Genomic DNA, 18,061 nt, shown 5'->3' with positions numbered 1-18,061 from the left:
TGGCAAAGAAATAAGGAATATTATACGGTGATTCTAGTGCTTATAAACAAATAAACAAATGTCGTAAGCAAACAAACCATCAAATATTAACTTTCAAGAAGCTGAAAAGAAATAACTTGTTTTAATTATAAAACCAATTCAAACTGATAAATCAACTATTATTTCGTTTTTGATTAATCGAGTAATTGATAAATAGTTGCAGCCCTAGTATTAATATTTTCTTACCCACAAATTTGCTCGTCATAATTTATATTATATCACAATGGTTTGTCCCTAATAAAAGACTTTGGCAAACACTGCCTTTAATCACATTAAAAACAACAAAACATCTACCAAAAACTGCCAACAGGACATTTCAATTGCACATGAAACTGTGAACTAACTACTGCTGACAGCAAAGCTGTCACTGAAGACTGATTTCTGTCAATTCCAATCTGCAAGCTCTCCACAGTAAACCCCCATTCCACCACTTTTGCCCACAGCACCAAACCCCCCTGTTATGCATCGGACCAAAGTTCCTTGGAGCCGCAAGTAAAATCAATAGCCTGCTGAGGAGTGACAGGAGAGCTGGTGATTGATCTGAGCAAGCTGGGATTGACACATATCCCGGGGGACTGCAGTGAAGATGATACAATCAACACCAAATAAAGGTGAACAGTGAACTCACACATGCTCCCCCCTGATATACGGTCGCTGACTAAAAGCAAGATGGCAGGGAGAAGGTGGAGGGGGACAATAATTGCAACTGGAGGACTCACCCAGTTTTTCAGCCAAGCTCATGTAAATGGGATCCACTCTTCTCATGGTCTTCACCAAGTCCTTCCTCCTAAACTTAATCTCCACTGTTCCTTCAGGCTCCAACACTCCACCCCTGCAGATGAGTGGGATTTCAGTGAATTTATAGTGATGATTCTTAATCTGTCAATCTTTTTCTTTTAAATCCAACTCACCGGCTATCCTTGTCAGCGTACATCTCCATGTGACGAGGGTTGATGGTGGGATCTATGACCACCCAGGAGCCTCCCCTAAGTTCAGCCTGTGGTGGAATATAAACCAGTACTGGCTGCTTGTATTCCCTCAGCCCGTCCACAATGTAGGCCCCAAACTTCAACACCTGGTCATACATATCTGAGAAGAAACATTTTCAAATGAGATATGGAAAAGAGATCAATCCAGATTGACTCAAAGGCTCCATTCAGATCAGGGATTAAAATCCTTGCAAAGAATGTATGTTCACATATGGCAATAAAATGTGTCCTAAATGCATCTCCCACCACCACATGCAATCGGATCTTCCTTCATCTGATCTGTATGCAAATACAAGGAAGCCATTTCTGTTTGCAGGACCAAATGAGGATTTAAATTAGTCTACAGATGTGTGTGTGTGTGTGACAGGTAAAGAAAAAAATTATAATAATTGAATTCAGAAGTTAACAGACATCTTTGCAACTGGGTCCGAATTATGAAAGGGGGGTACCTTTCATGCCTCCAGAAAAGCCCCGCCAGTTGGCAAACACCATGAGAGGCAGGCCTTCTCGGTTCATGTCCTTAATAGCCTGTGCTGTTTTGAAAGCAGAGTCTGGGAACCACACTTGTCCTGCTTGTTGGATGACCTAAACACACACATCAGAAGATTAGCATCAGTGCCTGTACATGTCCAAATACCTGTGCTACAATAAAATGCATAGCAGGTTCCCCCTCACCTTAGCTTCTGAGTCCAAATTGGCAGGGTCAGCTGGGATTGACAACTCCACTGACCTGGTTTCCACAGCAACCACGCCAGTAGGTATCCCACCCAGTCTGTGGAAAGAGGCCTTTTAGCACTGACGGATAAACAAAACAATACCTTCACTGTCTACGATGGACACTTTTTTCATGTGATGTTGGAACTCATACCTGGCTCTGCCTACCACCACACTCTGAGCCCATGGCTGCATGATCTCCATGAAAGAGCCCTGGTCAAAGAAACCACTCTGCCAGGAACCCTTAGGAGCTTTATATACAGAGAATAAAGAGAGGAGAGAAACAGAAGAATGTGGAGTCAGTTACTGCCAGTACAAAATGCAACGCCTTCCATACTTTTTGAAAAAAATACAAAAATATAAATAAATATATAAATAAATGCTGCCTGCAGTCAGAGGTTGTTTATTTTTTTTTGCTCTGAATCTGTAATCTTGGCAGCAACCATGATGGATGACTTGTATAAGGAGGCTTGCTCAGCTCTTTTACTGCCTGTACACCCTGAGAAACATGCCCAGTCTCAGCCCGGGAGGTTACCATTCAATTAAACCTCGCCACTCATCACCGCCAGAGACGTTGACTAACCTCCCACACAGTCTCCCATTCTTGTTGCTGTCCACAACTGTAATTACACTCATGTGGAACCTGTTCAGTCCTGACCTGCAGTATCAAAAACACATTCTTCGTCCTATCTTGATTCTACCTTAGCAAAAATACAAGAGCAATAACTACTTCTGCCAGCATCACTAACAACCATAATTTCATACATATACGTGCATTCCATTTGTAGTTGGAATACAGAATTTCAAAGGTTCCTCACACGACCCCTGAACCTGGTGAGGAGCTACCTGCATATGCATGAAACACCACGTAGAGATGTTATTGACTGGTAACAATGGCTAGCCTGGGATACACTTGAACTTGAGGTTTCTAATTGAAAGCAGCATTAGTACAGCTATAATTACACATGTACAGTACAGCAAAAGTACTGAAGAACACCGACTTTCTGCTCCTTCTCACCGACCAAATTCTTTTCGACTGCCATGATTTGGTTACTCAGCTTGTGCACCATTTTGTTGTCTGAAGTCACAACTTAATTTGTTATTTAATAATAACTGGACATTCAGTATAATTATTACTCGATCACTTTTGTCCCTGCTGAAAGGGTTTTTTGGAGAGTTGTTTCTCACCAAAATCAAGGGTCTGAAGGACAGAGGATGTTGCATGTGCAGATTGTAAAGCCCTCTGAGGCAAAAAAAACTTGGGCTATACCAATATATTTGATTTGATTTGATGTAGCAGAAAAAGAAAATGCATACAACATAACTGCAGTTACATTTTCTGCTGAAATCTCCACCTACTCACCAGTAGGTTCTGCAGGTTGTTGACCAAAATGTGCAATGTTGCCCGTCCCCAATCACATTTTAAAATTGAAATCACAGTCCAAATCCTTATTCTTTCCCTGTTTCGTAATCATTTTGGACTCTAATCCAGTTTCCCTTTGTTCTAAATCTCAGGTTCCATAGTACTTTAACTGCCAAGTTTGTGGCCTGTCAAGCCACCTGTTGGGACAGTTATGTGATAAACAGAGAGACACATGTTCCTTGCATGGATAGAAAGATTATAGTAGAGAAGGACTTGATGTGCTTGAAGTGATGAACTGATAAAAACACTTGTTACTCACACTGGCTGGGGCGTCCCGCCAAAATCCAGCGAGGATCATATGGAGCCTTTGTTGGAACGAAATCTACTGACCGATCTATGGGATCTTTGGCGCTGAGAATGGGCACTGGACTCGATTTACACTTGATAAAAAAATTAAACAAAAAATTATAAAAATAGCTCTTAACATAAGTCTCCACAGGATGCAGCTTCTGCTTTAAAACTGCTTCTTCATTACCTTCGGCATGTAGGAGAGCCATTGCAGAAGATTGAAGACTCCCTCAAAGTCATCACAAACAGTGGAGTGCGTCACGCCATTGTTGTGCATGATCTGAATTCCACCCAGCTGGTTGTTTGATGTGTACACTTCTCTGCCCAGCACCTGCAGATAGAAAAAGGGAAAAAACCAAAATGTGGATTAGAAATTACCATTTCACATTTTCCAGTGATCCTGTCTACCGCAGCTCTAACAGTGGCATGGAAGGTGCACGTCAATTTCACCCTTAAAACTGCCAACCTGACACCATAAAACCTCTCACCCAGCCCACCCTATTTTCATAAGTGGCTTAGAACAGGTGGCACAGCCCTGACATGGCCCCATAAAAATCAGACAGAGGCTCAAACCCTAGCCTCAGCGCTCACCTTTCCAGCCATCATTTACTTTCTTTATTACCATTAATGGTTATGTATCTGGCTACAAATCTAGGGCACTCTACTAAAGCTGTCAGGAGAGCCTGCAGGCCTGAGAAACATTGCAATCACCTTGACATACACAAAACCCCAGTGCCTCCAGCTCTTCGCCAGCTTCATTAAGATTCTACAGTAGAGAGAAGACCATGGGATGGGAGGAGGGACAGAGGGAGATGACTGGGAGGAAGTAAACTAGAGGCCAACTGGATGTTATAGCCCACTGGGGTATTTGCTCTTGTAGTTACTATTCACTCCCGCTGAAAAAATTGGGAGCTTTCAGCAGATAATGAAATGATCTCTGGGTGGCAGCTCCCTATTCTCTATCAAGTTTCAGTTAATATCCATCAAAGCAAAAGTGACTTTTCCAGTTCTCGCCTGTGAAATTCATACTATTTTTTAAATAAACACTGACCGGATAGAATGTACCACAACAAATCACCTACAGTACAATGTAGACAATTGCGTTCGCTACGAGTCTAATCACACAAATACAGCTCAACAGTGGGGCCGTATATAAACAGTTGAGATTCCAGTGAATAGAAATCCATTATCGGGCCATTTACATGATTTGTCCTGTTGCAATCTGTCATCTAATTGGAAATGGAGTCATTTTAAATCACTGACAAGGACAGAGAATGGAAAGCAAGCAGGGGGTGAAGCGTGAAGTGTATACGTGGACACACATACACACACAAACACACATATCAGCTGAATTCAGAAAACAATTTGCCTCAGCAAAACTTCATTTTGATTAAAAACAAATGATATGGGTGTCCTGCATTACCGCCTCCGGCATGTCACTCTATTTCTATGCAAATACATCTTCATGGTTCGCTTTCAATTATTCCACCATGAGTGGCAGACGGGGCATGTTGCTGGGATCGGAAAAAACAGCAATCCTAGCATGAGAGATGGAGGCAGGAGAAGGCCTGATCACTGAGTTGTAACACGTACCAAAAGCAACATGGATTCCTAATTTGAAAATAAAACTCCACTCAGATGGGGCCCTCAGTCGAACCGGGACCCAAACCTGTGACCTTATTTGCTGTGAGGCAACAATTCTAGCCACTGCACCGAGGTGTTCTCTTGTTTACAACACAACACAACACAGACTAGGATGAGCAATAAGATGATTGGTATCAGTTTGAAGCTATCCATCTATCTATATATATAGAGATATATATATATATCTCTATATACACGCATATGCATATATACATATACATACAGTGCATCCGGAAATTATTCACATCGCTTCACTTTTTCCACCTTTTGTTACAGCCTTATTCCAATATGCAACACTTTTGATGAATGAAAGTGTGAGTTTTGAATGAAAAACACAAACAAATTGTATAGGTGACCCCAAACCTTTGAACGGCAGTGTATATTCAATTCCACATGGAGATCATTTTACCTTGTTGAGTGCTCCAGCTCCCGTAAGAATAATATGAGAGTTGTCCACTTGGATGGTTCGCTGTCCCAGCCTCACCAGATAGGCCCCGATTCCTATGGCTCGACATGTGACCTTCAAGAAAATAATGTTTATCTATTAGGGCTGTTTTTTTTTGTTAGTTTTTTTTTAATCCAAAGATTGAACATCCGTATGAACTTTTTTGTATAATTTATTGTATTATATTTATTGAAAGGTTGTATTAAAAGGTGCCATATGTAAGAATGTGGCCAAAAACGGTTACTACATTCAAATTCAAAATACCGAGGTCTTTTAGGTTTCGTTTTCTGACGTAACTGGCAACCCGTGGTTGCTCGGCAGCTGAGACTCTACTGCGTGCAATGATTGGTAGACGGCGATAGGTGGTGCCACATGCCAAAACATGATTTCAAAACATAAACATGATTTGCAGACTGCAAAATATTTTTTTTAATGCAAATATTTTGGCTGTACTGTTGTTGTTGGTGAGTTCAGTTTGTTATATAAACATTTTCTGAGTCTCTGTGACAAATTAGGAGGATTTTATGGCCAGTTGCTTTAGATTTATTACATAATGCACCTTTAAGTCAGCCTTTTCATTCATAATAGCAATGTAGGACATAAGGCTATGTCTAATTCATTGGGTTGAGTTGGATCATATATATACAAACATACATACATATATATCCACATACATATATACACACACATATATATATATATATATATACACACTGTATATATGTGCACACTGGGGCAGTTTGACCTTGGATCCATTTTGACCCTGCCCTCTTGGCAGAGAAATAAGACAGTGCTCTTATCTCTTATGTTGTTTTTCAAATATCTGGCTAGTCAAATAAAATGTAATCAAACTTAATTTTGAAAAAAAGTGACAGCCTGTTGTAAATGTACTCATGTTGAATACTCATAAGAAGTGTTTGTTATAATGATGTGTACAGCTCGGGACATGTCTGGACGTGTTTTCCGAGCAAAAGCGTGTCCACTTCAGTCTTACCAGGTTCATAGTGATGATTTCCTCGTAAGCCAGAGAGGATTCTCCGGCAATCATTCCAGAGCCTTTCAGATTCTCCACACCAAGCCCTTCATCCTTCCCAATGATGTCGGTGATCTTGTACCTGCAGAACACCACTTAAACTGTATTCACTCTGAGCCACACGTGACCTTTCCACAAGCTGTGCCTCTGTGATTACACTCCTTCGCATTCGCGTGGACTTCTTAATCTGCGGAGTCACGCACACTTGACTGATCCATTTCCTCACAAACAAAGTCAAGTGTGTTCATATGTAATGAAAAAGGATGTACCTGGATTCTCCCTCATCCTCCACGTGTTCGCAATGCACAGAGTTCAGGGCTGAGACCTTCTTGTAATCCTGAGGTGTGAGGTAGAGATACTTGAAACCCTTCAGGGAGGAAAAAATGAGGACTGCTTAGTTATGACAGACAACGATCCAGATGCAGAGAGAAAACCCCCCACAAATGAGAGATGGATAGATAGACAGACAAAGAGAGACATACAGATAAACAGATAGAAAGATAAGTCTTCAGCTACAGTGTAGACTCACAGACCTTATATGGGTCTGTTGGGTCTTGCCAGGCGACATGGAACATGTGTCTTATTTCCTCAGCCAGCCCAATGCGGGCACCGCTGTTAGCTGCGATGTAGATTCGCGGGATGCCGCTCTCCCGGGCCATCTCAGATGCTCGCAGGAACAGCACGTCCTCCTGAGGCCCAAATGAGCCGATCTTGCACGTGATGTCATTACTTATGACGATGATCTCACGTCCCGCTGGATACTCTGGAGTTCGCAGGGTCATCCGCCAAGCCACCATACCGATCTGGACAGAGAAATCAGAGACACTTTTACTCAAGAATCATTAAATATCTCCATCAACTGGACACATTCTGTCAATGGTGATATCTGCATTTCTGTCATAGATTTGAGTGTTAAAAAACAAATTCCCAGTGTACTTTCTATGTGCATTAAATTAATCAATTTAAAATAAAGTATGTATTAAAGAACACAGCTTCAGAAACACAGAGACCCGCAGTAAAAAAGGAAGCTGCAGATTTTAAAAGGGAGTATGTATAGATAGCGAAAAAAAGTGAAAGTAAATGAGAAAGTAATGAAATTAACCAACTTCGTTGCCTCCTGGCAGTCGGTTCATCTGCACCAGCTGACCCTGGGCATCCAGAACCAGCTCTGTAAAGGTCAGCAGCTCTGAAGGTAACGGGCATTTGGGTAAGTCAGCAAAGGCCTGAGTTGAGTGCCACATTTTTTTCAGAGCCTGGAAAGAGAAATTAAATAATAATAAAGAATAAAATAATTAATAAATGTTCAACAGAAGCCAAAAACAGTACTTTTTATCGTCACCTGTCGGAACATTTCTGGAAAGTCGTAGACATAGGTGGTGCCCAGAGACTGTGCCTGGAAGCGTTTGGACTGCAGCAGGTCCTTGGTGACATAGGGGGTGTTGATGAGCATGCCATGCAGTGGACCCTGCTTATCTCCATATGCTTGGAACATGATCTGGAAAAAAGAAGGAAACAGAGTCACACGAAAGACATTCTCACATCATTAACAAACCTTGGATCGAGGTAAAAAAAAATGAAATGAAATAAAATCATCTTGTTTGTGCCTGAAGATGCTGATGACTATGATGAATGTTGTGACTGTGGTTTTTTTCCCATCATCCATCGCAAACCAATTTCCCACCTAGAGAGACAATCACGGTCTCTGAATATGAGCTAATACACATCAATGATAAAATAAAATAGATACAAAGCATAAAACGTATCCACAAACGAGTCAGGTGGTGAACAAGAGTGAGCTCGACACATGAGGTGTGGCCAGTGAATTTCAAAAGCTACAGTGATTTCAAAGTGTGTGAAGAAATCGTATCTAATCCAATTTTTGCTGAATTAGGACAGTAACACCCTCAATATTCATCCTTTTTTGTGTGCTTGAGCATCCAAGTTAAACAGATTTTCTCTCAATCATGTCTTGAACTTGAACCTACTTAGTATTGACGCTCAATAATGACAATGATGCAACACACAGTGAAAATGGAAATGACACAGTTGACAGTCTTTCTTTCCCTTCCATTTAGATGTTACCTTTTCAATGTTCACATGCTAAAGAATGCATAATGACGGATGGATGGATAGATGGTATAATTCAACTCTACCTATGACTCCATTTTGTAACTTATATTATATATATATGTAGGGTGGCTGCTTGCTGCAATTAGTATTACCTAATCTATTTATATTCTGGTGTGCTGCCCTTTTTTCTAATAAGGTTGTCGAGTAAAACAGTTACTTTTTTTCTTTACTTTTCAGCACTATGGGGACTGCTGGCTATTGTGTCATATTATTACTTCACCCCACAGGTAGTGGGAGTGAAATACTGTTCTTAGTGGCTCTGGGTGTTTGTTTGAGTTTCTGCACTTGCACTTGCCAACAAGACCAACAGAGGGCGCCAGAGGCTTGTTGTGTGAATGGCGTAAATTCTGCCATCGCTGATTGCCTTGTTACACTTAAACTTCACTTCACTAAGAAAGGGAGCCAGAATACATTCTGAGATCTGAGGTATCCAGGACGGAGCTTGAAGCCCTTTGCCTGGAGCTGGACTATATGTTGATGAGATGGAAGATGAGTGAGTGCCCCACCTGTCGGTCTTTGGGCCCCACCTGTCCCGTTCGGGAATCAGTGACCTCCTTGTAAAGACTGATGTCGAGGTAGTAGCCTGATTCATTGGTAAGAAAGAGGCGGATGGGGATTTGTTTTCCCGTTGGAGTCAGGCGGATGTTAATCTTCAGTTCAGCCTGCAGGACGCGCAGCTTCCACAGCCGACTCCCATAACGCATGACCATGGATCGGACAGACTCTTCAATCTGTAGTTTGAAGAGGGAGATTAAAGCAAATATCAAGTCATTAATAAAAAAGTAAGCTACATTTTAAAGAGGTGTAATAATATGTGCATGATTGTTTCACAAACCTTTGATGGGTCCATGATGACAGTAGGAACAAAGTTCAGGAAGATGTGGTTACAGTCAGTCCGCACAGTTGTGTTGTTGAAAGCCACCTCCAGCTCATCCATGGCTTCAAGCAGCAAACGCTCTGCTTCATTGTGAAGGTACTCGAAAGAGGCTTCCTAGTAGAGAATGGGCGAAAATAAGCATCTACATATTAATTGTTATAAAACATATACTGATTTTGATGAAAAAATATATTACAGGAAAAGTTAGACTAACAGAACAATACTTACAAATAAAAGCAAATACAAATTATTGAAATCTACGTAATTAACTGCAACTTTACGGAGTACTAAGTAAGTACTTTCAAAGTTGACTTACATCTTGTCTTGTAGACAGTTGTAGCTGTAAGTATGTTCTTGTTATAGTTTTTATCTATCCCTTTACAAAAAAATAACACATTATTTTCAATGTGCTCCATGTAAAAGTCAGTGTCAAGCCCTGTATTTGTAGGTAAATTGTTAAGATTAAGAAAATCAAACCTGAATGGCAACTTAATAGACACTTAAAGACACTTTAAAACATAAAATTTAAATTCTGCCAACAAGGATGCACTGACTTAAGATTAAGTAGATTTCAAGGTTATGGTTAGAATCATGATTTATTTGGCCAGCGTTGTGTTGATGTTCTGCAAATGGAAATTCAGACTCCTACTGGATGATACCAACTGTCAAATACACTGATGTGCACTCATTTGTGCCATGCATTATGATCTATTTTCTCCCTTCAACAGAAGCATATTTTGCAAAATTGATATCATTATCTTTTAAAGAAGATCTGAAAATAGAGATCTTGTGATTTAATTGAAATGTTTTAAGTAAAAGTAAAAGATTATTTTACCTTAGACATAGGAAATGGGAAACATTGATACACGGTCTATGGATAACCATGTTCTTGTTCCCATTTATTATTAATAATTAATATTTTTATAATTGTTAGCAAATACACTTGTTACACCTTTTATTTATGTTTATTTTATAATTTACCCTTTATCAAAATCATACAAAGCTGCAAATAAAGTGAAGAAAAAAAATTATGAAGAAGATTGCACCAAAAATGTCTTTGTTCTTTTCCTTGTTTGAACAGTATTCTTACCTTGGTGACCAGATCAGAGTGGCGAATAATGGCTCGCACAAAGAAACGGTAGTCTGTAACCTCTGTGCCGACCTCCACGCGGGCTGCACCCAGGTACAGGTGCATCTTATGGTTGGCACACGGGATGGCAGTTAAGGCAAAATTACGCATGCGGTTGAGTTCCAACTGGAAAGCTAGCGCTGGCTCTAGATGACGATAGATCCTGTCCTCCTCGAACTATTGACGCAAAAACAGGAAACGATCACAAACAGCAACACCACACTTAAAATTTGTTAATTTGGTTTATTCACACCTCCTTTTCAAAGTTAGGCTTCTCTGCCTCTTTTCCATTAACAAAAGTAATAGAAAAATGCCTGTGAGCCTCACACTGTATTGAGTAAATGAAATTGCGGGCAATCTCAATCTTAGCAAGCTGTTAATGGGCATCATTTCTCTTAAATGGGAGAAATAATTAAACAAGTTCATTACTTTAATGACTTTTAGTGGTATCACCGTCGTAAAAACTATCAGGGGTAACGGAGAGGAAGAGACATCACTGATTGTGATGGAGTGAGATTTCACATTGCCATGGGGGTATAAAGTTGTTGTTGTCTTATAATTACAAGGTTTCCTCAACTGTTTCCCATCCAAGGAAAATAGATTAATACGTTTAAATATCTGGTTTTATCATCAGTGTGAGAGTAATCTGAAGCATGGACATGGATATAATGCCTTCATTTTGTCCAAAATCAAAAGTCCAATGTGTAACATTTAGGAGATGGCAGAGATTGTTTTTGTATTATACGATAGGCAAGGACCACCATTTTGTGCCACTATGTTTCTACAGCAGCCTGAATGAGCAAACCAAACATGGTGCGTGTTTGATTTTTTGAAGAAGAAGATTTCTACATGAAGAATAGCATCACTTTTTGTTACACAAAGGTCACTGTAGTTCCCTGACTTGGTTGGGAAAGGGTGGGGTGAGCAGAGGAGTCTGCCATCTCATCATTAGATGTCACTTATTCTGTCTGTATGTTACTTAGCTGTCTGTCAGGTGATTTACAAAGGGCACCAATGTGTGCAGTGCCGACTTTGGCAGTGTTTGGTAAGGACCTGCAAGACAATGGGTATGGGGACTGCACTAGTACCTTACAGATAAAGTCTTGCCATCTCTGAAACTCTGTTGATATGGACACAAAACTTTTATTGCACTTATTTTGTGACTCTCTTTTACACTGCTCTCCCTGTTGTTAGGTTTATATGCAATGTATGCATTTGTTGTCACTGCTGGATCCCTCTCTGATCTCTCCATGTACTAAATGTCCTGTGATTGTTCAAAGTCTCCCATGACTGTACAACCAGCACTGTCAGTAGACAACACCCAAATAAAAACTGCCTCATTCCCTTTGCAATACTGATAACTATAACACTGTCTTCCCTGAGTGCAGTTTACTTTACAATAGCAAAAGTGTTCTGATTCTGATTGTAAATACTATGTTATTGTTTACCTTGTTTTTGTTTTATTTGGTGCCTTGTACATATTTAATAGCCTTTATTTCCTTATCTTTTTTTCTACATGGTTGTGCTTGTATGGTGCTGTCCCCTTTACTTGTGAGGCTGTAAACGGACCGCAGATGAAGTGCAGAAGTGTTGTTATTGTTCACCATCAGATCACTTGATTATATGCTATGATGAAAGGCTTTTATGACATATCAGATTAAATCCAGCTGATCTGACTCGTGGTTTGTGAAATGTTGATACTGACCTTGTCTCTGGCACGGAACGTAAAAAATTTGGGGAACTCTCTCTGCATGGAAAAAAGAAAGTAGAAGAAAGTGAATAATAAAGAAACAATGTCACCATAAAATAAGACTTCTTGCACTTACTATCTATAAAACTAATCACAGCAACTATTATTGGCCCTGCTTAAGTTCTAATTAAAATAGCTCATAATGCGGAGTATCTCGCAGTGATTGTCTGGACCTTGAAGTGTTGGCCCATACTGATGGAATCACTCTGTATTCAATCAGATAATAAAGGTAATAGGCCACATATCATTCACTGTGCTAATGAATAAAACATGATCTTGTTTTCAGTGGCGTTTGATCCTGCCCTGTTTGATGTTATTACATTAAGTGTCACACTCGCCCCAAATAATGGAGTAATTGGAGGTCAAATCTGACATGGCACAGCGGAGACCTACACAGTTGTGATTACACACACCCCACACTGTAGTGACCAATGACAAAAGGAGTTTTGGGCCGAGCATACAAAAACCCTCTCCATGTAACAAGGGCCACACAATGATGGCGATGCCAGTTAGCATGATTTGCTCTAATCACAAACACAGCGACATCAAAAGAAAAATCTAAGCCTATTTTTCTAAATAATACAAATTTGGCTTCCAGCGTTTAGTGCTGCTTCAGTTTATAATGGGTCAATCCTTGAAGGATGAATGGGGTCTTACAATCTACGGCACAACCAGCAGGACATAACATAGAACTGCCATAATTGGGGGTTTCATTCCAATGTGGTTTACAGTTACGAGTACATGTTTTTGTGGGTTACATAATTTAACAGCTCAAAACCCTGCTGCTTTCTTAGCCAAACTTTTAGTGATTCAGGACTATGGTGCGTTATGCACAACAGAGGTAAATAAGCTTCCTCTTGAATAAAGGAGTTGCCTGGTCGCATATTTAATGGACACTTTAATTGACAGAACAGTTTTGCAATGGCAAATGCAGCGAAACCATTTTTTTTAAAACCAACTGCCCTCATTTTCTTTATCTTCCTTTACTTACATGAAACCTTTGGTCCACCTCACAGTTGATTTGCTTCCTGAAATCCTTTCATCATAAATGCAGCAAAAGCAAGGCATGCAGGAGGAGATACAGAGACAAACAGGACAATAAGCTAAATTTCAAATGCAAAAAACCAATGCAATTGCCACACTCACGTCATTGACAATTTTATCATTGAAGCATTAGTAATTACAAAAAGACAAATAATTTGTATCATTTTGATACATGCTAAAATTACTCAATAGCTGACATTAGGGCTGCAACCTACGATTATTTTTTTATAATCAATTTATCTGTCAATAATTTTGTCAAATGTCAAAGAAAACAATGGAAAATGTTGATCACCTCAAAATGATTTTGTCAAAATGTTATGTGAAAATATTCACATGTAAGACGCTGAAACAAATCTTATCAAAGTAGTTGGCGATTCATTTCATAATCGATTAATAATTGATTAACGTTGCAGCCCGAGGTGACATGCATGGTAGTATCTTGTAAAGTCTGGTAGCAGGCAGTGTAAGTTTCTTACAACTCTCACCTTCTGAGCCACAAGGAAAGTCAGCCTTCGGATGCCATGTTCGTACAGCAGGGATTTCTGGGATTGATAGAAAACAAAGGCAGATGTCAGGATGACAAATTATTTTCGGAACATTTCAAATTCAAAAGCCTTTGCTGTAAAATGCTCCCGACCTTTGAATGAGTGACATCCCTGAACATGGCTGCCAGGCTGTCATCATCGATGTCACTGTCCGTCTTTATGGCCACATTCAGGATGTGGATTGGTTCATCCAGGACAATCTGGATGAAAATGCAAAGGGACTTTTCATTTAAAAGTTGTACAGTCACACAGGTCAATGAATGGCCTTTACACACGTGGCATTAGAATGCATCTTTACATAATTCTCTCGAGTTACAACCTGTGATAGGTTCAAAATGCTGTAAGTACATCTGACATTTTCCTGTACCATGTCAAGCAGAAATAAAAATTAAAGATGTAGAAATCCGACTAACAATGACTGAATTTGTTATGGGCTCTTACAGATTTTCTCAAGTAGTGGGCAAATTTATAATGTTAGAAAATAGACATTGTTTAATGTGACTGAAGACACATATGTATGTGTCCCGATTACTCTGAAACCTTTCAGGGACTGTCCCTGAAAGGTTTCAGAGTAATCGGTTTCTTACAGTATGTACTGTACTTAACGGGATAGTTGAGTTTTTTTTTTTTTTTTGAGATGTGGCTGTATGAGGTATTGACACATGGGCCTATTTAAACTATCTATAGTGCATGGCACAAGTGCACTAGGGTGTGTCCAACTCGTGCAAAGGGGTTGTATTTAGAAAGCAGATCAAGACCTCACAACAGAGCAAGAACAGTGAAGGATTGGTATGCGGACCTTGGCCTGTGGAACTTATGCCTCCACCGTCTACTGACCCTCTGTCCCTTCTGACAGACTGTGCAGGATAAGCAATTGTACCGACATTCAACCTGCATTTAACTGATGCAAAAGGGGAGGAAGAGGGGCACTGAACTCGCCTATATGGGTACATCTAATGCACCGTTTAGATAAGCATGAAAATACTGCGCCATTGACTTAAGTCTTAAGTCTGTTTTTTTGTTGGTCAATGGCACGGTGTCTTTTTGCTGCCTGAAGATAGCAATGCACAGACACGGAACCTGACCACACCTCAGTTTAAGACCGACAAACCGACGGACTCACTTGCACCTACATGACGAGAGCACTGGTTGTCAACTGTGTCAGTTGCAAACTTGCAATGATGCCACTTTGTACTGGGTTTAAGTTAGAGCCCATAGTCACACCTGACTGCACTGTGTGCCAGCACTAAACCAGCTCAACACACAAACAAATATCTTCACTGAACGCATGGCTGCCAGAGTGAATAAAAGGCAAAAAACTAAAACAAAAGATTCAAAGCCCACTTGAGTCAACAATATCTCAAGAATTAGTTATTAGAAAACGTTTTTCCAACTGGAAACTACCATACCAAAGAATTGATCCACTTGAGTGCTTAGTTTTTTTGTATGTTTTTCTTGTGCCTCTGTTGGAAGTCTTGTTTTTAATGAGATGAGCTTCCATGTTTCAAGCCAATTCTTGCTACAGGGAGCAAGACTGTGGATCAGTACCTCATCCAAACACTTGAAAAAACCCAAACAATCACTTTAAAACTCTCACTTTTGATCACATAAACTATACTTTTATAGGACTTTGCTTGCGACAGGGCCTGTCAGAGGTCTGTTCTCATCACCTTGTTGTCCTCTTCAACATACAGCACAGGATTACTACCGTCTGGGAAAGTGGGACTTTGGGGAGGAGAGTCAGTGAAGCAGCTCAACACATCTGTGATGTTCCTATAAGAGAACATACATACCATTAATCACACTTCTGATATCACCTATTAGCAAAATATACCCATATCTAGCTCTATTTTCTAACAAGGCCTGACCTTGTGAACTCCTGGAAGGACCGGAAAGCGACCATGGCTCCCATGCGCTGACAAGGTGGTGTAAAAGATGTGTCAAGCAGAACATCGCTGACGCTGGCTACGTGCACCATGCCGTAGTGGTTCAGGTTGGATGAGAATGACATCCTAAAGTGTCAAGAAAGAGCAGTTAATAAGGAAATCTGCCACATCACTTGACTGGCTAGGTAAAGATACCCAAAGAAAAGATCCTCACTACAGTTTTAATTCCTCAGCTTTTTGCAATTTTAAGACATTGGATGTATTAAAACTGTAAGAGGGGGGAGGGGGGGTTCTCCAAAGAGGTTCAAAATATATTATAAAACAAGTTATAACCCAATTTTAAGTGAACACAGTGAAAGCAATGTTACATAATGCCACCAATTCTTCTTCTGAGATAGGCCACAGGTTAGTAAGATTAAACGGAAGAACACTTTCCTTTCACAGGAACAAAGGAACGTAAATCCACCAGGAAAATCCATTTAAAAGATTGACATTTTCATTTTGTTGGGTGTTAGTCCTTTGATTGTAGGAAGGCTTCCCAAAAAGACACCCACTGAAAGTGCTCAGGAGGTTTTTGGGTGTCAAACCTGTCCACAGTTTCCGAATCTGAGACATTTTTCCTCTCAGCGCCATCATCCTTCGATTTACTATCTTGTGCCTTAAGGTCGTGGGATTTCGTTTCCTGTAATTTAGTTCCCATTTCCTTAATAGTGCCCAGGATTGGAGTGGTCAATTTCCTGGCAGGACAGTCACACGTTTCAGTTCAGGAGATTTGCACTAGCTTACAAACATGTATTTCAATTACCTTACACCATATTAATATGCTCATGTGGTATTTCAAGTCTCTACAACACTGACACACACACAGACAATAGGTAAACATGAAACACTCTTTCACAAAGACACAAACACACACACACAGAGACACAAATGATTGACACAGCAGCTGAACGCCAAAGGCCATGCAGTCGTCAGCGAGAGACAGTAACCTTATCAACCAGACTACAGTACAGGTGATGAATTATTTCTATTTTGGATAAAATGTAAAGCATCAAACAGCTGCATAACAAACTCCTTGTTGACCTAAAGCTGTAATCTATGGTTTGTTTCAAAAGCACTTTATTTATAATTTGTCTTTATCCTCTTCACAATCTGAGAGCCAATGCTGATAAAAACAAGTGTTTTTGTTGCTTTTGGAGCACAACCAATAGGGCCGAGTATTTTCTACATCCTCGTCATATGGTACATATCACTATACAATACACATTAAGATACACAGCCATTTTGAAAAATGACCATAAAATCCACCACCTAATTTACTACAACGGCTGCTTTATTAACCTTTAACAGCAAAGGCAATGGACATGTTTGACATACTGCATTATCTCAACTGACCTCTACTGCTACCAACTGGTTTTATGACGTACTGCACCATCTGCACCCATCACAGCATTTGCATCAACAGGGTGTCCTACACAATATTTGCTGGTGTACCAGTCACTAATATGTGCTTCTACAAGTGATTCAGTCAGTATCAATTAAGCGGTCTTCACTGCAGTCTTACTTCCAAGAGGGCAGAAATGGAGAAGGTAATGGGCTGCAGTAAAGTCTGCTATTGCAACCATTTAAAGTTCTGTTTTTGCAGCATGTCCTTTGTTTCCTACACCATTTTCACAGTTATGTTGCAATTTGTTTCGCCCTCTTGTCTATAACTTGCACCAACATGTCACTTGAAGATTGAAGACAATTTGCAGGGGAAAACAAAAACTAATTTTATGTTTCCTGCTGGTGACCAACTTTTAAGGTTCTGAACTAATTTATTTTTTGGTGTAAATGTGGCAATTGGGTCAAAATTTGGTCCTGAAGCCAAACATGTGTAAAAGCCCTATGAATGCTTTTGGACTGGATGTGAAAAGGATTTCAACAAATAACATTAAAAAGGTGTTTTCAAAACAAATTACAAAATCACCCTTTAAACTCCAGCGGAATTTCCTTCTATTACATTACATGTCATTTAGCAGACACTTTTATCCAAAGTGACTCAAATAAGTGCAAGTGAATTCATTCTCAAATGAATTACTGTTTTGATCATACAACACATCTACAGTCACTAGTATACAATGCA

General features: G+C 40.0%; 1 protein-coding gene across 2 annotated transcripts in view; it reads right to left on the bottom strand.

The window, feature by feature from the left end:
* The window catches only part of acaca (acetyl-CoA carboxylase alpha), a 41,271-nt gene that overhangs the window by 6,991 nt on the left and 16,219 nt on the right, over window positions 1-18,061 (bottom strand). Inside the window, exons 26-48 of one of the 2 annotated variants that reach the window (XM_083910050.1) lie at window positions 16,524-16,673; window positions 15,919-16,062; window positions 15,721-15,823; window positions 14,143-14,250; window positions 13,991-14,047; window positions 13,453-13,497; window positions 12,417-12,458; window positions 10,673-10,888; window positions 9,541-9,696; window positions 9,212-9,436; window positions 7,915-8,070; window positions 7,682-7,828; window positions 7,109-7,378; window positions 6,845-6,942; window positions 6,537-6,657; window positions 5,507-5,617; window positions 3,641-3,784; window positions 3,425-3,545; window positions 1,897-1,993; window positions 1,704-1,800; window positions 1,478-1,613; window positions 951-1,128; window positions 759-871 (exon numbers count right to left, since the gene is read on the bottom strand). In XM_083910050.1, coding sequence (XP_083766176.1) covers window positions 759-871; window positions 951-1,128; window positions 1,478-1,613; window positions 1,704-1,800; window positions 1,897-1,993; window positions 3,425-3,545; window positions 3,641-3,784; window positions 5,507-5,617; window positions 6,537-6,657; window positions 6,845-6,942; window positions 7,109-7,378; window positions 7,682-7,828; window positions 7,915-8,070; window positions 9,212-9,436; window positions 9,541-9,696; window positions 10,673-10,888; window positions 12,417-12,458; window positions 13,453-13,497; window positions 13,991-14,047; window positions 14,143-14,250; window positions 15,721-15,823; window positions 15,919-16,062; window positions 16,524-16,673 — 3,035 coding nt within the window. The remainder of the gene's footprint in view (window positions 1-758; window positions 872-950; window positions 1,129-1,477; window positions 1,614-1,703; window positions 1,801-1,896; window positions 1,994-3,424; window positions 3,546-3,640; window positions 3,785-5,506; window positions 5,618-6,536; window positions 6,658-6,844; window positions 6,943-7,108; window positions 7,379-7,681; window positions 7,829-7,914; window positions 8,071-9,211; window positions 9,437-9,540; window positions 9,697-10,672; window positions 10,889-12,416; window positions 12,459-13,452; window positions 13,498-13,990; window positions 14,048-14,142; window positions 14,251-15,720; window positions 15,824-15,918; window positions 16,063-16,523; window positions 16,674-18,061) is intronic. The other variant, XM_083910051.1, reaches the window with a different exon arrangement.

The sequence above is a fragment of the Microchirus variegatus genome, assembly GCF_963457635.1.
Source record: "Microchirus variegatus genome assembly, chromosome: 2".
Taxonomy (NCBI): domain Eukaryota; kingdom Metazoa; phylum Chordata; class Actinopteri; order Pleuronectiformes; family Soleidae; genus Microchirus; species Microchirus variegatus.
The sequence above is the reverse complement of the archived record's forward strand: the minus strand, read 5'-3'. Positions and strand labels throughout refer to the sequence as shown.